Below are 20,833 nucleotides of genomic sequence, written 5' to 3'. Positions count from 1 at the left end.
AACCAGTAAATCCAGCTGTCAAGAAAAGATTAGTCCAAAATGAAACCCTGAAATGTTGTGGAGTAGAAGTACTACTACTGAGTACTAAACAAAAAAATCCACTACAGTAGACAAAACGAAGAAACCAAAGGTCTTCAGTGATTTTCATTAAAATGTCTTTCCTTTTCTTTAAACATGTTTATGAACAATTAAAATAACAAACATGCAAAACATGGATATTATTTAAAAAATGCTAAAATACCACAAACATTCAAAAATGAAAAACGAATAAATTAAACTAATGTATTTGGAGATATACAGCTAATATCAGAGACATTTTTTGAAGCGGCAGCAGCTCCGGTTGTTCCAGCCGGAGGAGGCAGCGCTCCCTGCCGGTTCATCCGGTACCACCGGGGGGGAGGAGCCGCACGGGCTGCTTTATAAAACCGCCTTGATCTTGGAAACGAAAACAGTCCCTGAAGACAGCCAGCTGCAGACTCAAGTGAAGACACCTCAGAGGAGCACACAGAGTAACCTCTCCGTTACACCGGAGCTGAGCGAGCAGACCTCCTGGTGTTGTTTACCGGGTTGCTGTCGGTTCAAACAAGAAAAGGAAAAAAGAAGAAGAAGCGTAAGGAGACGCAGCTGGATCTACACTGCAACGCATCTGCGCAGCACACAGCTACGAAGACGCTGAAAGAGAAAAACGTCGCATCAGTGTTTTGTGAAAATGCCGTTTTCCGTTAACGGCATCCTTTGCACGCTCGCGCTGCTGGTCCTGTGGCGGGCGGAGGAGCTCGCGGAAGCGTGCAGCTGCGCTCCGGTACACCCGCAACAGGCGTTCTGCAACGCAGATGTGGGTGAGTACCGTTACAGCACCGGGGACTGTTGTTGTTGTTGTTGTTTACCTAGCCCATGTTGCACCAGGCTCCTGCGCAGATACCGGGAGCTGCAGCCGCTCAGCCCGCCTCTGGAGCGCGCTGAATGGGCTCACAGAAGCTGCTGGAAACCGCTGGAAAGCCTGAAGGTGGAGGGTCCTCGAGGCCATGGCCCGACAGATTGCATTGTATCCGGATCGCACACTATCACACATGCACGCAGATCCCATTGTCATATCTTGTCATGTCATGGTGACAATCAATACACCTCTAAAATAGCAAAATAGGAATAAAAGGAGGAAGCAATAAAAACATATTCATGTTGTTTAGGTGTCATGGAGACATGTTATGAAGGGACCCACACACACATGCTCATTTAGAAGTAAAGTCCCCCAAATAAATGTATTTTAACATCACAACAAGGAGTTAAAAGTGCACCTGTTAATATAATAATGAACTGAATGGTAATCATCCACTCTGATTTCATTGTCATATCGCAGTGCAGTTTTCTAATAACCCACAGTAAGAGGACTATAGTGTCCCAGGATGTTTGGGTTCAGAGTAGAACACAGGAAGGAGTCTGTGACCATCACTGTACATACTGTCTCAGGTCTGGAGGAGAAGTGTGGCTTCACCCCTCAGCTGCTCCGGGACGAAGCAGCGTCGCCTGGCTTTTTGCAGGGCAACGTGGCACAAGAGAGGGAAAGAGACGAGGAGGGAAAGAGCAGAGAGGAGGACAAGGGATGGAGAATGTGAAGATATTTTTTATTTCATTTTGGGGGGGGGGGGGGTTAAATCTTAACCACAGAATATGTCACACAACAAGCTTTCCTCTTCTTTTTTTTATTTCCATTCCGGCCCTGTTTCTTCCTGTGAGGGGTGGTGCTGGGAGGAATTACAGGAATGCTGCTGGGGTTTTCCCAACTTTGCTCCGGTGTAATGCAGACACACACACACACACACGCACAACTGTAGGCCTGCTGCCATGGATGGTGGATGCTCACACACACACACACACACTCTCTCTCTAGCTACAGATGGCATCTGGCTGTCAGTTCAGGGTGAGTTTTTAGGAGGAAAAAGCAATAAAAGTCACGGTCCAAGTTAAAATATGCATGGTATCCTTGAGAATGGGAAACTCCAAGACCGCACCACTTTGGCTTTGTCTTTTCTTCCTTCTCTCTCTCGACTCCTTATTCACTTCCACACGCTGTGTGTTTGTGGAAGAGAAGTGTGTCCGAGTAACTTCACATTGCAAAATGACATCTCTATTTTCAGGCGTGACTCAATGTCTCGCTGAGCTGGAAAGACAGGGTGTCTCACAGGAGAGGTGTGTATGTGTTCCGTGTGCTGATGTTGTCTTTTTAAATGGTCTATGAGTCAATGCAGCTCTTGTCAGAGGAGGGAGGATGCACGCTAAAAGGCACAAATGGTCGATGTCATTGTGTGGCGATGGTTTCAGGGTGGACCCGAGACGGAGACTGTGGTTTTTGGCGGAACTGGAAACCCCAATCTGCTGGGAGATAAGACAGACTGCACTGACTGTGGATGGAGGAGCAGCAGGGGTGGAATGGGCTTTTGCAGGCTCGCAAAGAGCAGAGAATCAGAATACAGTTGGTTGTCTGGTTGCCCAGAATGTGCATGTAGGCAACAACAAAGTGACTTTGTCTACAGTTATGCGGTCTGACAATTTGATATTTGTTTTGGTGAAACTGGGATACTCACACACATACTGTATGCAGGGACCAACAGTGTGTGTGTGTGTGTGTGTGTGTGTGTGTGTGTGTGTCACCTTCTGTTTTTCATGCTAAATGATGCTCTAGGTTAAGACCACAAGCCATTAAAATCTAACAGTGTCATGCACCTACCACACAATCACACACTCGCATACACACACATGCATGCGCAGAGACAAACACCCTCTTTTCATATAAATCTGCTGCCCACAAAGGGGAACTTCCCCGGCAGCCCGGCCCAGTCAGTCTGTCCGGAGGCTGGGCGTTGTGGAGGACCAGAGGCACCCTGCTGTCTGCAGGAGTGGACATGCAACAACACATGCACGTCTCTATTTATAGAAACGGAGACATGTTTCTTTATGAAATGAACAATTGGATAACATTGTATCAGACAGTATTTGTATTTTTGATTATTGTATTTTTGCTAGGATCCCTCAAATATGGTTCATAAAGTGTTGTCACAAAAATCTGCACTGAGGCAAAATATGTTTAGCGGTAAAGTTAATCATAAAATACAAAAGAGAAAAATAAATGTAACCGTGCATTTTGAACAGTAAACTTCACTAGAAATTAAAGCTGCATTGTTTGACATTTCAGCTCATTGTTTTGTTTTTCTCGCCCACATTTTGGTTCGGTCTCACCGCTCTAAATCATCGTTGTTTCAAGCAGCAGCAGGCAGCTGTTGTCAGTGAAAAAGCTCCAAAAATCCCAAAGTACAGCAGACAGACTCAGTTTGAGGCTAGCTGGTGAACGTAGTGAAACATTTAGCAGATAAAGAGAGAGATCTTCCCCTCAGGAGTCGATAGAGGCAAAACAACAAACAAAACTCCAAATGAATGCTAAATGTTATCTGTATCAGCTGGATGTAAATGAGCAACTGTTTCTGCTGTCAAGTTCCCCATATCAACTTGAAAGATGATGATATGGCAACGCAAGTGGCCAAAGAATTAATAATGCTGCTTTAGATATTTCAACAATTCACTGATTTTTAATATGCGAGCTTCCCAAATGTGAGGATTTGCTGTTTTGTATAATTACAAATTGAATACTAGACTGTTGGTTCGCACAAAACACAAGTTAGGGTTTGATTGTAAAGGGCATTCTTCTCCATTTTTTGACATTTAAACAATCCATGAATCAAAACACATATCAAATGACATCACACACGGCAGTATTTCTCAATGATATCATCCTCTTGTGATGTGTTGACCCGACTCTTTATCACAGTGGTTGCTGTCGTCAGTGGTTGCTGTCGTCGTCGTCATCGGGGAGCCCACAAAGGAGACCAGAGTCTTCGTCTTCACACGGGTGTGTTCAGAGGTCATGAGGGCGGTTTCGTCTCTGGTCAAATGAACAGAAGGCCCACATAAGTCTGGAGCTGGTGGTCAAACCACATCAGGGATGATTTGGTGGTCACTGGAGTATGAAAAAAGAAATGGATAGTCATGCGGTGGAATTGAATGGGGGGGGGGGGGGGCACTTAGGATGTGGTGTGTATTGGTACGGGGTTTTGCATGGAAAACATTGCGTAGTGCAGCTGATACGCATGTATAAGTCATTAAACGTCGCCGGGACAGGGCAGCGGTAGAAATGTGGGTCAGCTGGTGGTTAATGGAGGGGGCCCTCCTGGCTGCTGATTGACTGGTTGGTGATCAGATGACTTCAGGATCAATGCCGCCTGCGGGCCCCCCCCCCCCCCCCCCCCCCCCCCCCCGGTAGTCATGCTGTTTTAGCATCAAGCTGGGTAGTCTGCCGCCTCCGCAACACGCTGTTTAGACTGCACAGGATGATCCGCTCTGGCTTTATTGCAGGGAAGGAGGGGGGGGGGGGGGGGCTGAGAAGTAAACACGTCTGCAACACCAATGCAGACAGATAAGCTCCCATAATAGCAATCCGTTGTGAACAACAGGGTAGTTTCCCCTCAGTATTGTGTCCTGCTGCTGATTCTTCGCTCATTAGTTTGCGGCTCCGAATGAGGTCGGGAAATGAGAGCGGAAAAACTGCGAGGAATGCAGGAGAGAGTGCCAGCCAGGTATACTGCTGTGTGTGTGTGTGTGTGTTTATGTATGTACTCTGGCTGCTGCTACATATTTGCATAAACATCAGAGTGGAACTAAAAGAAGAAGTTTGCTTGTGAGGAGCAAGGATTTTCTTTTTCTCTGTAGCTCCTGTTAATGACTTTATGAAGCCAGTTATCCGCTCCATTGTGGATTTGTTAATCGCTGAATCAACAAATATTTCTATCTCCTCCGCCTCTGTTATTAGCAAATCAAACATCCGGGTCATTCATCCACACTGCGTATGCGTAAGTTAATTACAACCCTTGATACATAAACTTGCATTCATTTATTTGTTTTTGGCCACTTGTGGGCAGCGAGACGAGCTTTAAACACAACCTTGACTTATTATCACTTTATAAGGTTGATGATAGAAACAGTTGCCTGTTTAAAAAGTTGTGTTTGTGTCGATCACTCATACTCAAGTGTTAATAGTTCATAGACCGCCGTAGACCTCTATAGATTCAAATTAAGAATTTATCTTCAAAACTGCATTCAGATTTGATAAAGATTCAGGCTTTCCTGCAGTGTTTAGTAGAAGATGTGATCCCTGTTACCTCCCATTAAGACTACCTCCACTCACATTGTGAATTATTACACTCTCACGTCAGGATGGGGATGAATTGTTGTTTCCTGATATTGCTCCCACACTTCCCCTGTCAGATAAAAGTAGTTTTGAAACACAAATACTATATATTTACGAGTTCTAGTTTCTCAAATCTGAGGATTTACTTTTTTTTTCTCTTTTTCATGTTGATGTAAAATGAATATTTCTCAGCTGTTTGTGGACAAAAATAAGTAAAAAAGATGTTGCCTTCCACTCTGAAAACATTTGATTGATTTTTCACTTTTCAAACATTTTATACACCAAACTAATAATAGTTGTGGTCATAGGTGCATGTGCAGAAAAGCATGCATTGCACGCAAGGAGCAGAAGAGAGAGAGACGTTATAAACTCTGGGAGCCATGAACCCCCATATCTGTTTCTGCTCCAAGTCATAAACTGAACCCACGGCTGTAAGAGCAACAGCAGTCAACTGTGTGTGTGTTTATCTATGTGTACGTGTCCACTGTTCCTGCTTATTTCATGTTTTTTTGTCTCTATTGCTCATATTTTCCATTCTGAATAAATGCCCAAAGCATAGCTGCAGCTTGATGTAGTCAGTTCAGCCATTAAAACGCACAATGCACACACACACACACACACACACACACACACACACACACACACACACACACACACACACACACACACACACACACACACACACACACACACACACACACACACACACACACACGGTGAGAAACAAGCCTCTGGCCCGCTCTCTCTCTCTCTCTCCCTCTCTCTCTCTTTTTCTCTCTCTCTCTCTGCATATCAGCTTTCAAGTTGTACTCTTATTCATTAATTCTGCTCCTTTGCCAGTTTCCTGGTCATGTTTGGAAGCAGGAAGCTTGGTGCTGCAGGCCAAATCAGTTTATGTGTCTGGCCCTCATGCAGTTTTGGACCTAATGGGAACCGTTGGTTGGGTTTTCATTGACAGGGCTTCTGTCAACCTTAATGTTGTATGTTGTGCACATGAGACTTCAGGCAGATGTGCACGTTGCTTCTGGCCGTCAAAACTGCCTGTTTAAGCCATTTTTAAAGCAGAAAATACCAAATATTATCTGCTGTCAGTTTCTCCAATGTGATAATTTGCTGCTTATCCTTGTAAACTGAATTTCTTTGTTAGTTGGACAAAATAACACATTTGAAGATTGTGATTGCTATTTTTCACTATTCTCGATATTTTATAGACCAAACAATCAATTGATTTGTCTAGAAAATATTAGATGAATCATGAAAATACGTACTTACCCTACGTATGAATGAATGAATGAATGAATGATTCCAAACAAAAATGAGTCGCTGTACACACTTCCATTAAAGGTGAGCCCGATTGATTTTGGGTCATTGAGGCCGATACAGATTTTTTTAAATGATTAATAGTTTTACACACTAAATACAAATCACATGAAATAAATGTAAAGTATGTGTGAGGTTGTACAAACCTGTAATAGCTTATAAATAATATATATTTTTAAACCCAAAAGACATACAATAGGTAAAATATAAACGTTCTCAACCACCGGTACATTTTACATATTTAATATTATTAATATATAAAAATGTTGAATTCACAGGTAACGAAACTGACAACGGGATGTTTTATACAAAGGAAGAATAATATCATATCGGTTAATATACATTTTCTTTGGATTTCCCATTAAATAAGCATGTTTGATGAGGTTCCCAAGAAATGTAAAAAGCAGGACATTTTACAGTTTAAAAAACAAATAATAAACATGCACACCAATACCAAGTTATCTGCAATGAGCTAATAATATGAGCAGACTTGGTCCACAACATAAGAACTCCTTGTTCACAAGTGTGCTCGCTCACAGCAGCAGTCGTTCTGCATCCTTTTATTGGAAGATCTTTGTTTTTTGTGATGGTGGGATCGTGTAACGCCGTGTAATCTGACGTCATGTCCCGCTGTTTCCCCAAACAGTGATTCGAGCAAAGGTGGTTGGAGAGGGAGAGGTGGATTCTGGGAACGATGTCTACGGGAACCCCATCAAGAGGATCCGGTATGAGATCAAACAGATCAAGGTAAGAATACACCGATTGAATTTGAGAATCCACCGGATGCCTCCTGGTATTGTCATGCCTTCGTTCTGACATTTGACACCGCTCGCTGTGGTTTTGATCCAGATGTTCAAGGGGCCTAACCAGGACATCGAGGCTATCTTCACTGCTCCTGTGTCCGCTGTCTGTGGCGTTACTCTGGATGTCAACGGCAAGAAGGAGTACTTGATCTCAGGTGTGTATTACTTATGAGCTTTCATGTCTGCTTTTGTTTTTACAGATTTCTGTAATTCAGACACAAACAGAAATGTTAAAACGACACGTTGTGGAACTATATATGTCATAACACAACATTGTTATACTTCAGTTTTTGAACAGATTAAAAAAAAAAAATAAATAACGTGTTAACTAATGAGCTTCAGAGGTGCTGGTAGAGCCAAGCTAGCTGTTTCCCCCCGTTTCCAGTCAATATGCTAAGCTAAGCTAACCCTCTCCTGGTTGTAGCTCGTTCTATGAGCGGCTTCAATCTTCTCATCTAATTACCGGCGATTTTCCAAAAAATATTGAACTGTTCCTTTAAGCTTACATTGTGTTTAGTGAGATTATATTTTAATAGTAGTAATTATTTAAGTTCTTAATAAGTAACATTTGTTAATTTGTTCCAATCTGTTTTATATCTTTGTATAAAGCATTTGACAGTCAAAATGACTTGTTTTTTTGTGTTACTTTGGTCTCCGGTAACTTCTGATGAGTAACTATTAATAAACTATGATTCAACCTATAAATAAATAGTGAAAGAATAAAAGAACAGACAGGAAAGCAAACAGGAAACAGACAGATAATCAGAGATCGACCTCCAGGTGTAAACAGTCGTGCGGACAAACATGAGATCGGATAAAGACTAAACAGACCGTTTCGTGTGTGGGAGGAGCAACTGTTTATGTTATTATGGGGTAATGATATGCTGCTGACTAAACCCGGTGGAGACAGGGAGTGACCTTGTCTGTCGTGCTACAGCACAAGCTCCTGAGAGTTGTGAATGTATGGACTTTATATCTTGATGCTCAAGGTGATGATGACAGTAAATATTTCACTCTAGAAGATAACAGCCTAAAGGGAGCATCTTGTTGTTGGCTGTGACTTACTGACTGTCCATAACCTTGCAGCATTTCGCAGCTGAAAAACAAATATTTCCCCTCTTGTGTTCTCAGGAGTAAATATTGGACTTACATTCATCAACTCCAAATGAATGATAACGTTGCTCCTTAACTACTTGATGTGTAAACAGGCAACTGTTTGCAAACAAGTTAGTCATATAATGATATGTCTATGTTTCATGTAGAGAGACCAATCTCTCATGTCTGTTTAGCTGTGACGCTACAGCCTGGAGATGTTAGCTTAGCTTAGCATAAAGACTGGAAACAGGGGGAAACTGGCACTTTCTGAAGGTAACAGAAATCTGTGTACCAGCACCACTAAAGTTCACCAATTAACACTTTATATCTGGTTAAGTTAATCTGGTCGAAGTGTAAAAACGGCAATTTTACCGTTTTACGGTGGGGTTATAACAACCATAAAACTAAAGAGCTTTGAGCGTGCTAGTGGGTTGATTTTGCCAGGCTAGCTGTTTCTTCCCCCTGTCTCCAGTCTTTATGCTAAGCTAACTAGCTGCTAGCCGCAGCCTTATATTTAACAAACGGATATGAGAGTGGTATCAATCCTCTCATCCAGCTCTCCACTGGAGGGTGAATAAGCATATTTGCTAAGATGTCAAACTATTCCTTTCATGTTTAGAAGGCTAAGTCTGGCTGTTATTGTGGTACAGCAGAATGAGACACACAGGATCATGATGTCATGCATGCTCTGGTTTCCCCATCGCAGACAGAGATGCAACCGCAAACACTCGGCTTTAATTACAGAGTTGTAAGAGGAGGAACTGCTGAAGCCAGCGTTTCCTCTCTCCGACTGCAGGCAGGACTTGAGCAGTGGGAAAGTGGGACAGTTAACTTTCTGCAGAGCGGGGCATTTTTTTTTTTAAACAATTCATCCCTCCTCCAGTCAGTTGGAAGGGTTAACAGCTGGAAGCGTTCCAGTGAAACGTGAGTCAGTCTCGTCTGCGAGGACGTGCTGTAAAGACTTCGACATGTTGAGAGTTGCTCTGCAGACGAGATAGCGGTGAAGCCTGCAGGACTTCAGCAGATCTGCAAACTCAAGTTGAAATATCTTCTTGTTTTGACTGGTGCCTATCGTGCGCGAAACATAAACATTAGCTTTTCACACAGAGGACGAAGGTCTGTGTTGATGCCTGCAGACACCAGTCTGATATGTAACAGATCAGTTTTACCTGTGAACATGTTGCCTGACGCTCACAGCTGTTGGCCTTTTGTCCAATGAAAGCATAAATGTCGAAGCATGTATAATGGTGTTATGTTGATTTTTTCTGTCGTTGTGAAGCTTTTAACGCTGTCTCGTTCTCTTACAGGCAAAGCCGAGGCCGACGGGAGCATGCATGTGACCCTGTGTGATTACATCATGCCCTGGGACTCCTTGACCAGCACCCAAAAGAAGGGCCTCACCCAGCGCTACGAGATGGGCTGCGAATGCAAGGTAAGACACGGGAGGACTGTCTGTGTATGAGTGGTTTATCTCCAACAGGTAACTCTCAGCAAGAGAGTGAATTAGTCTATTTCTTAAAATGTTTTTATTGCAAAAAAGAAATGAAAAAATGTCTTTTATAGGAGAGTTCATGTCCTCCTGACGTCTCTTTCTTAAAGTTATAATCCTTAAGATTCACAATAACAGCCACCCTGTTGTTTCTCCTGTTGAGCGCTCCTTTAATGTGAAGCAGCAGCAGTAACTTAAACCAGATCAAACCTAAACAGAGCAAACAGTGAGGCTGAAAATGAATGAGGTAAAAGTACAATGGATTGCATGCTGCATCGTTTTCCTGTGAATAGCTTGTGCTTAGTTAGTTAACCTGAATGCAGCGAGGGAATGATGGACTAATTATAGAAAGTACTATATAGAGAGATCATTACTAAATGTTACATTTATGGGCTTTTGCAGGGGAAGAAAAAGGGTTCGTAATTTTAAAACGCAGCAGTTTGTCCCCACAGTAAAGGGAGGTTGTCCTGTGTGTCTCTGCAGATTGTGCGCTGTCCCTCTTTGCCCTGTGAGATCTCGGCTCCCGAGGAGTGTCTGTGGACGGACCTGATGATCGAGAAGCAGGTGCACGGACGCCAGGCCAACCACTACGCCTGCATCAAGAGGGGGGACGGCTCCTGCTCCTGGTACCGCGGCATCGCGTCGCCCAAGAAGGAGTTCCTGGACGCAGACGACCCTTAGTCACGCGGCTGACCTGACTGCCCACTGCACAGCCTGGCTGGGAAATAAATGTAAACGATTCCATTGAAATTATAGATAACAACATCAGGCAAAGTGATTTTTGATTTAAAAAAAAAAAAAAGGTAAAGCTAGTGTGACTGATATTACCTGCTGGTCTGAAAACAACCTTCAGCCTCTCTTTGTATTTGTTGTCCGTTAGCTTGCTCGACTCTACTTGAAGGGGCTCAGAGGTTGTTCTCAGACAACGGCATCATGAGACATAGACTGGTCAAGTGATGATGTCACTTCCTCCTGAGGCTGGCGTCAGGAGGACATAAATTCTCGGTGAGACAGAGCACTTCCTGCCCCGCAAAGCGCTTTAACAGCTCTGCTCTCCAGACCCCACCAATCAATCCCCGATCTGCTGACGATCATTCGTTCTCTTCTACTTTTATTACCTCATTGTCCATTTTTATTCCAAAGCCAAATTCCAAGTTGCCTTTCTTTTAAAAAAAATGATTGTGTCGCGCTCGCTCTCTCCGAACACTATTAGTTACCGCTCCTCTCGTCTGCTTGGCTGTGAGCTGCTTGGCCACCGGTTGACGTCGGACGCCCACGACATGCTTAACTGTTAAAAAGAACATGAGTCATCTCGCATGGCTGATCTTCCCTGGTTCCATTAGGGGAAAATCTTTTCTCGTGGTGATTTTTAACTGAAGCCTGTGACCGTCACAGGCCTCACTGGACCAGTCTATGCTGTGTAAAGACGAGCGCTCTAAATTCAAACCTGCTCATGAGGTAAAAAGAAACCTCCTCGTCCACAGTCCAATCCGAAATATCCCAAATTCAACTTCCTCATCTCGTCTTCATCCCTCTCCCTTGTTATCCCCTCCATGTAGCTGTACAGTACCTATACATATACTTTTGTTGTTCCTTGATGATTATTATTTACTGCATTAGAACTAGATTTGCACTTTTTGAGGATGAGTTCCAGTAAAGACAAGAGCCTGAACACTCTGATGTGACAGTTATTATAGTTCGCCGAGACCGACAGATCCACCTCAGGTGCAGATTTCTCCTATTTTGAGTGCTTTTGGTGATCCATATATTTACAGACTTATTCTTGCTATCTTTGTCATAACAGATAAAATAGTACTTACAATGGAAGAAAAACAAAAAAAGTGGCGCGTGAGAGGTTCGGATATAAGGGATCTTTTTACAGGTTTTATGTGTGAAAGAGAAACAAAAAAGAGCTTTGTTGGATGTTATTTCAGTGTCTTTGTATTATCTGTTGATTGTAAATGCCAACAGCAGTTTCATGATTTGCCAGTATATTCTCGCAGACGGTTCATTTCATGAGTAATAAGGTCTTTACATGCTTAATGTTAGCTTTGACTGCTCCTTCCACTTATTCATGAAAGCTTTATCGCTGTCATAGAAAGCAAGTTACTCAATCCAAGTTTACAGTGCTGTTACAGCTACATTAACAAAAAAAGTATATATATGATGGAGTATTAGAGGCATAATTTAAAAGTAAACTTTCCATTTTCCATTACTTTTTATTTTTTCAGTGTTATAATTATACCTGTCATGATTTTTGTGTGTTTTCGCTGTCTTTGTCTACGATGTCTTTAGCTGTAGTGTCGAGGTGAGAAGGTCCTCTTGCGCTGGAGTAACGTGAGAGTGAGAGAGATTAATCCTTTTTCGAGAGGTGTAGAGAAATGAGAAATGGATACCTTGTGTGAATAGAGGACTGTGCATGTGTTTGATGCTTTATGTAAGTCCGGGCGAAGGACAAAATATTCAGTATTATCAAATAAAAACCACACGTTTGAAAGAATAATTGCTGCCTGCGTGAGTCTTATTGTTATTTGCTGATACGGTTTCGGGTAAGTGATGCCGGCTGGAGGCCCAAAGTGTTAGAGTAAGACATTATGAATCAGACTTGTGCTTTGAGCTCAATGCTGATGTTAGCATTTAGCATCACACGAGCTGGAATTGCTGGAAATAAACAACAAATCTAACCTGGTTTTATAATTAGACTATAAACTGTGAGATTGGTGCTTTGTGCTAAATGCTATCAGCGTGCTAACACACTCACAATGACAAAGCTGCCTGAAATAGCATTTCTTAATAATCTTAATTTAAACATATAGAATTATTCCACTTTTTCGGTGTGGGTAATTATCCGATTATGTAGTTAATAATGTCTTAAATCTGTAGAACTAGAATACCTTCTGTAAGTCTACACGCTGGATTCTAAATTTAACCTCCAAACATTTGTAATGCTGGTATGCAAAGCACTCGAACTTGGCCTTCATTTGGCGGCTGTTCGTTTCCCACTGAGGTTGTCTGTGTGTGAAGGACGTACTTCAGGGTGGAGAGGCCTTGCTGGGAGAAGGGCAGTGCAATACTCTTAAAGAGATGTGGCAATCGACTCAACTAGGAAAATATTTGAGAAATGTGCAGGCAGAGCCCAGACCGGGCGTTTTTGTCATCTCTGTTCATTCTCTCCTGAATACTGTCAAACAGGATCGTAATAATCATCTGGTGTTAGAGGGGATTTCCCTGGATGTCACTGTGTCATAGGGAGGGTGTGAATTCAAGTACAAGTATATTTAGGTGAAGTGGACTGATACAGGGTGTGTACGTGACTGTCTTCTGTCACTTCTCTTAAATCGACACTTTGTACTTTTCCCTTTGTGTTTTTAAATACCGTTGTGTAAGTTTGGTTAATTGTTGCTGCAACCTTTGAGTTGCAATCCTGGTTACCTAAGACGGAGAGGACAGGAAGAGACACAGAATAAACACTTGTTCTAGTCTAAACAAGCACAAATGAATTATGAATCAAAGAAAGACTCAAACCGTTACTACATATTGTTGACCCGAGGCAACAAAAAGTCTTTTGACCTTCCCATTTGCAAACATTTTGCTTTTTAATCATTATTTATCTGATGTATTGTGATTATTATGCATATTGGTGGTTTGATGGTTTAAAGACAGTTATAGGCAACTTAAGATATACATTTTATGTACTCCTACTTTACTTAATAAATCCATTTTAAGATACTTTATACCTTTTAATCCACTACATTTATTTGAGAGCTGGTTAGCTTTCAAGATTAAAAGTTTACACAGAACATCAGTTTGTTATTATTATATATTGTCAAAGGATAAACTTATATAAAGTATGGTGTCCAAAATTATCTCCATGCAGATGCAGATTGCAGATACAAATTTACCTGATGAAATAAAATCAATTATCTATTATGTAGTGATGCAAAGCTGCAGTTACCTGGTGTAACTAATTCTACACAAACATTATTCTTTGTGGTTGTGATGCCACCCGGTGGCCACCAGAGGACACAACAGCCTCTTCATGCTCCACTAAAGACCTCAAACAGCCAATGCTACTTCTACTACTCTGCTCTAAGTATCTCTGTTACAAGAACACAACATGTTGTTGTTTTACATTAAAACTCATGTACAGAAGAATATACTAAATAAAAACACCAGCCTCCCCACCAGACGTAAACTAAAGACAGAGATACACAGACGTGGAAGAAGTATGTTCTTACTTAAGTTACAAATGAAAGACAGAGAGTAAAAGTGCAAAAGTATTGGCTTCAAAATATACCTAAAGTACAAAAAAGTAGGCTAGTTATCAAGCAAAATGGTCCATATCAGAATGATATTATTGGTTGATGATATTTTCTATCTCCAAAGTAATTTAAGTTATTAGATTTTAAAAAGTACAATCTTTCCCTCAGAAATTAAATATAAATACTTAAGTAAATGCACTTACGAACTAAAAATGTCCAATGCTTTAATTATGAGTTAATTCTGAATATTTTACTGGTATAAAAAGCATGTGGATCACCGATATTATCATGTTAACACCCACATGTTTGCTCTCAGAGGTTTAAGGGAGTAACACAGTCATTCATGTGAGAACAACACAAAACAGTTTGAGGTTTAGTGAGTCTGTGTGCATCATTCACACTCACATCACCTGATGAATGTGTACAATAAGGGGAAACTAATTTGAATGAGACGACAATGAAGTTGGATCGTTTTGTTCTTTAGTAGATTTCTCATCATCAGTTCGTCTCACTTCACGCTATAAACGGTTGCCATGGAATCCCGAATATGTCTCTCTGCAGCACGAGGGTCATCCTGTGAATGTGGGCACAATTTAAGAAAGATTTTGGGTTCCAGATGAAACTGAACCGGTGCACAAAACACTTGAGATGTTTCAAAGACTTGTTCAGTGATGATTGCTTTTCCTGATCGTGTCAGGTCTTTTGAAACGCAGCCGACGCCTTTGAATGTTTGAAATGTGGCCCCTGAAACACTCATCTTCTGTAAGAGTCTGTCAATTTAGAATAGTGTAGATCTCACATATTTAAAGCAAAATCATCTTAAATGTATTCTGACATCAGACTAGACATATTCTTTAATATTTTAAGGGCTTTTCTAAACTTTTTCCTCTGCTACATAGATCATAATATAAGCAATAGTAATAGTAATAATAATAATAAAAAGTGCATTTTAACTGAGGTGAATGGAAGCTGCACCCCCACACAAACTGTTTTGATTTAATCTATTTGAATCCCTGAAAAGCGTAGACATGTGGGCAGCAGTTGGAGCTAAACTTAAACTTGATAAAATTCAGATCATGTTCAACATTCTTTGAGAGTTTCCGTACTTTCCTTTTGACCTTGTCTTTTAACTCACCGTCGTCTCACCAGACTTCATGGCAGACGTCTTCCCTCGTTATCTAATTTCACAAAAGCTAGCGGCTAAATCTGACATTGACTTTTGTGGTTTTGAGTGAAATGTCAAAAAGTATTAGAGGATTGACTGAGTGCAGCCTCCAGCCGTTAGCATGGGTGTAAATGGGATTCATTTCTTCTTGTCGCCCCTTTTCTCTCTGTATTGGTTTATTGTTAATATTATATTTATTTCAATATGTTGTAATATTTTAGGTTATTCAGTTTGCTGAGTAAATATTTAGTTTACATATGCCAATAGACCTATAGCCTACTAGAGAGGCACAAACTAGAGCTAGCTGTGTTGTTGATTTAGTTTTTTAGGAGGAAATTAGCTTTAATATTAAGTACAATAGCCTCATTAAATGGAAATATTTATGTTTAATATCGTCATAATACTAATAGAGAGATAGAGAGATTGAATATAGCTCAGAATTCACAACAGGCATTGCATATCATGATCCATCAAAGTGCAACCAGTGAGGATACACACTTTTATTTTTGATAACATTTCCCTCATATTTGTTGTTATTATTATAGCCTTAAATGTTGTGTTATGATTTATTTCAGTTACGTTTTACTTCAAAAACATTGCTTAATTTCTTCGAATAGACTAAATATTGTTTTACAGAAAACTGAACAAAATACCACAGGAACTGTGTAACAAATACAAATACAATAAATAACAGGCAAACAATACCTAGTGTTTAAAAAGAGAGAGAAAGAGATGTCAGAGACAAACAGACTAAACTGAAAACAGCCCCAGTGAGCCTTTAAAGGAGCAGGAAGAAGGTAAATGACACTCTGATGGTTGTTACACTTTCTTCTTCTTCTCTGACATGCTGGGCTTTTTTTTGGTGGTTGTCATGGCAACCACATGCATTTAAGTGAGAAGAGCTCTTCTGAGAGAGGTAGTGAAAATGAGATTGAGCATTTTTGGAGAATGGTGGTACCATGTTTCATTTTTATTTTTCCATCGGGAGACTCAGAGACAGAGAAAGATGTTTTTCAGGGTTTCGTCATCCTGACAGACAGACAGACAGACAGACAGACAGACAGACAGACAGAGAGAGAGAGAGAGAGAGAGAGAGAGACAGACAGACAGACAAACAGAGAGAGAGATGGTTTTGGTACTTTTACTGTCTTTATTTTAATGATTATTATTTAAATGATGAGCAGCAGCAGGCAGTGCAACCCAACTGCATATATCATCTATTTATAGAAAGGTCCATATGTACGCAATTTGTGAGCATCACTGAAGTGCTGTTGAAACAGACCAGCGCTCTCTTTTCCTCATTATTGTTTCTGATTATTTTATATGCTAATCACACAACACTGGGACTACATACCACCTCTACTCACCTACTGTTTATCTGTGTGTGTATGTGTGTGTGTGTAAAATAAAAGATAAATGAATAAAATAAACGTAATAATAAAGTTAATAAAACTTAACAAACACTGAGTCTTGAGTCTTGTAAAGCCACAAGATTCTGTCAAAGTTGAGCAGAGAAGATATTATCAGGAGTGCGAGGTCAACGGAAAGAGGTCAGCTCTACAGAGAAAGGAGAAGAAATTAGATAATCAAAGACTCAAATAGATTTAATGAGTGGAAGAAATAAATGGAGTGATGCCGACAGGAGATGTAGTGCAAGTAAAAAGTTAGTAAAAGTATTTCTCCCACTACAATAGTGGCAACTTTAGTGCAATGTATGCAACATATTCCAGTTAAAATACTTTTTTGAATGAATAAAATTAAATAAACACAATTTCAAAATGCTTGTAAAGGAGTATTTTTACACTGTAATATTGCTACTTCAATTTAAAGAAAGGGAATTGTTATATCTTCCAGCACTATTCACTTCTATTTGTTTATGCATCTGTGTGTTTACTCAGCTCTGACCAAACTAGTTTGAGCTCTGAAGTGTGTGTGTGTGTGTGGGTGTGAAAGAGAAGGATAGCGTGCAATGTGTACATTTGTCACCACTTCCAAGAATACATTAACAATTGTTCAAAGTGACACCGCAGCAGGTGTGTGTCTATATACGCACAGTATATATGTGTCCTTTTTATGTTAAGAATGTAGGCTATTATAACATGTGTTATAGAGCTGACGACTGTAGTGGAAGTGTGGAGAGCGTGAGGCTGAAGCAGGAGTGAGGTCAAGTGTGTGAACAAGAGGGAGGAGGGAGGAAAGAGAGAGAGAGAGAGAGAGAGAGAGAGAGAGAGAGAGAGAGAGAGAGAGAGAGAGAGAGAGGGAGGGAGGGAGGGAGGGAGGGAGGATAGTGTGTTTTTTCTCACAGTCTGTCAGAGTCTGGTGGCGGTCGGGAGGGAAAACACTAAAAGACGTCTGATTGAGGCCGGAGCCTTTTAGTCAAGCATGATGCCGACTTCAGAGCGGAGTGAAGCCCAGAGATGCTGAGGGGACACCGTTAGCCTCCAACTCCTGAATCCACACCGGGTCGTGATGGGGACTGTGAGTGAGCTGTGTGCCTCCAGCTTCCAGGCATTTCTCTGCCCTACGGTGCGACCGGGGGCACCTGCTGCAGCCACAGGTGAGTGTTTTTAATACACTTAAAAGATAGAAATATGTTACCTATTGTCTCTGAGCACCGTGTGCCTTGATAAGTAAACCCTGAATTGCATTATCTTATCATTTTCTTTCATTTTCTCAGTTTTAAAGTGATTTATAAATTCTCTTGCCATTATTTATCCCGTCTTTGCTGGTTAGATGTTGCTTTTGAGGGACTCTTGAAAGCCTAGAAATAAGAAACAAAACATGCAGAGCAAGACTGGCACTAAGTGCTATCAGTGTTCAGTTGCCTTGGTGATTTTCTGTTAGGTTATCAAGACACAAAGCACTCTGTATGTGTGTGTGTGTGTGTGCGTGTGTGTGCCATGCTGTGTTTCTGACATTTCTGTGTTCATACACACGAGTCAGACAAGCTGTAAGTGAGTGTGTGTGTGTGTGTGTGTGTGTGTGTGGTGTGTGTGTGTGGTGTGTGTGTGTGTGTGTGTGTGATGGTGGGCTTGATTTGAGAACATGACGCACAGCCTCCGGTCCAGGCTCCTGCTCTCCAGTGGGTGCTCGAGTGACATAATCTCCATCGCTGCCCACTGGTCTCCCTCTGTGCAGGTGCTCATTCAGAAGCCATTCTTACTCAATGAAAGCAGCCACACAGGTTGTTTCCACTCACTGTATATCTTTTATGAGCTCTGTATAGCTGGACTTCCCCTTCTATTTTACTGTGATTATTTCTGCTTAATTATATACGTCTCAAGACGTCTGCTACCGTGATGAGTTCACACACAAACCCTTTAACTGTGAAGCAGATTTACTCAACAAGTTGTATTATATCTTCCTTTGTGTCTATGTTATTTTATTAGTATTATTAGTATACTTGTATTTTAGCATCTGTCTTGGTTTCTCTACTTTCCCCTTTTTATTCTTTCATTCATTTTGTCTTTTTTATTTATTTTCCTTTTCCCCATACAATCATACACATAAACAAGTGTGTCATATCTTATGGATTTCCCCTAAAACATGATAATATTTTACATGTATAATCACTAAAGAGTTGGATCATTTTCTCACTCGTCTTGCAGATAGTTTGGGTTTAACTTCGTCCAACTTTTGTGAGAGATTTGTGTCTCCGGCTCAAATTGTCTTTCCATAAACAGCGTCCTTGTTACTCTGGATAATCCACAGACCTTACTGTCAACTGTTGAACTATTTCTACCAAAATAAAAAACCATGTCTGTTGTATTTGGGTGAGCTGACCCTTTAAAAGACTAAATTGCAGCAGTTCTTCTTCCCTGTCCTCAGCATATCCTGTTTTTGGTGTGTCCAAACTCTGAATAAAGCACTGATTCAAGCGCACAGCTGCAATCCTTTTCTCTATCCTTCCCTACATCCTCTCCTCTCCCTTCCTCTTTCCCTCACACACAAACCACCGATCGTCTGATATCAAATTCTTCCCTCTTCACACTCATTTATATAAATATGTCTTCTTCAGCAGGTGGGAAGTTGTTTTCTTTGTTACTTGTTGAGTCATGTTTCCTCTTCCTGCTTTAAATGAATTCCTTTCACTACTTTGTACAGAACAGGGTGGAGTGCTGAAACTGGATTAAAGTGGAGCATTTACACTTATCCTCAGGCAGAGATACATTTGATCTGCTATTGTGAGCATGCGACTACACCCATAAACAGATAGAGATGCACACTATACACACCTACAAACACAGATTCAAGCATGCAAACACATTTTTCCTTTTCTCTCTACACATGTAATGGAACAGACAGACAGGCAGACAGACAGACAGATAAATAGACACATATATAGATAAATAGACATATATATATACAGACAGACAGAGGGATGATGGATAAATACGTGTACAGATGTCAGTTTGTGTCTATCCGCTCTCTAATTGGCTGCTTCCGTTGAAGCCCCGCCCACGTCATCCTGCCCCAACACCGGCTGTCTCTCCGCAGTTGTCATTAACTGCCAGTCTAACGGTAACTGAGGAAATACAGACACATTTAGAGCTATAAAGTTACTTTAAAGTGTAATATTCAGCGCTGTTCTTCACACTAGCGTCGACCAACATCACAGATATGGTTTTAAAGTCGGAAGACGGAGTTGGTAAGTTGGCCTGCTTTAGTTAATTTAAACTAGCTAACCTATAAGCTAACCAGTTTAGCCACTTAACGTTAGCTAATGTAACGTTAATCTAACGCCATGTGTAATTGAAGTGTATATACCTGCTAGTTTCACATTAATATGTTTTGGCATTTAGCTATTAACAAGTCCTCATCTGACTGTTAATGCTCTTTATAAACTGGCACAAGGGATCCATTATTATTACTCTAGATTGAGGCCAGAGCTCATGGGGGGTTGTGCTTATTGTGCAGCACTTTTATTTAGTTCATGTGTCTATAAATACAATCAATGCACCCATTTATCGGGTGAAAATCAGTTGGCCGGGCTAGCTCTTCTCTGCTCGTTTTGCCCACAACTTGTGACCAAAGTGTTGGACACTGGAGGTTTGTGGAGAGACTGTAAAAAGGAACATAACTTGGATTATAAATGAGTTTTCTCACAGCTACACTAGTGTTTCCTTCTGGTAACTTGAGCCACTCTTACAGGATGTGCTTTATGGTGAGCTAAACCTGTCCAAACAGATCACTAAATGTGATTTAAATTAAGATGGAAAAAGCTATAAAAATGGACTACCAATAACATCAATTGTTCCAGTAAGGTAACTGCCATCAAGGGGGAAATATCAGAACTTCCACCAGCACAGGAAGCTTTTCTTCGCGGGTTTCCACTTCACAAAGTAACTGGTACCTTATTTTGAAGCATTATAATACCGGTAGTCTATTTAGCTTTTTCCTCACCTGACAGATACTTTACCACCCTGAGAGACCAGCTCAAACCACCCTGAGAGACCAGCTCAA

The 20,833-nt window shown here is 41.0% G+C and overlaps 2 protein-coding genes across 3 annotated transcripts in view; both read left to right on the top strand.

Annotated features, from left to right (window-relative positions):
- The first annotated feature begins 462 nt into the window (after nucleotides 1–462).
- timp2a (TIMP metallopeptidase inhibitor 2a) lies at nucleotides 463–12,440 on the top strand. The gene is made up of 5 exons (XM_079181996.1): nucleotides 463–839; nucleotides 7,203–7,303; nucleotides 7,406–7,514; nucleotides 9,762–9,886; nucleotides 10,427–12,440. The coding sequence occupies exons 1-5, from the start codon at nucleotides 710–712 to the stop codon at nucleotides 10,622–10,624; spliced, it is 663 nt and encodes a 220-aa protein (XP_079038122.1). The 5' UTR covers nucleotides 463–709; the 3' UTR covers nucleotides 10,625–12,440.
- Nucleotides 12,441–17,716: 5,276 nt separating this feature from the next.
- The window catches only part of LOC306713137 (cytohesin-1-like), a 12,796-nt gene continuing 9,679 nt past the window's right edge, over nucleotides 17,717–20,833 (top strand). The window contains exon 1 of one of the 2 annotated variants that reach the window (XM_079182743.1): nucleotides 17,717–17,927. In XM_079182743.1, the coding sequence (XP_079038869.1) occupies nucleotides 17,840–17,927 (88 nt within the window). In that variant the 5' untranslated portion in view covers nucleotides 17,717–17,839. Of the gene's footprint in view, nucleotides 17,928–19,885; nucleotides 20,019–20,833 lie in introns of those variants that run through there. The other variant, XM_079182744.1, reaches the window with a different exon arrangement.

Source organism: Pholis gunnellus, assembly GCF_910591455.1.
Source record: "Pholis gunnellus genome assembly, chromosome: 21".
NCBI lineage: Eukaryota > Metazoa > Chordata > Actinopteri > Perciformes > Pholidae > Pholis > Pholis gunnellus.
This window is presented reverse-complemented; position numbering and strand designations above follow the sequence as displayed.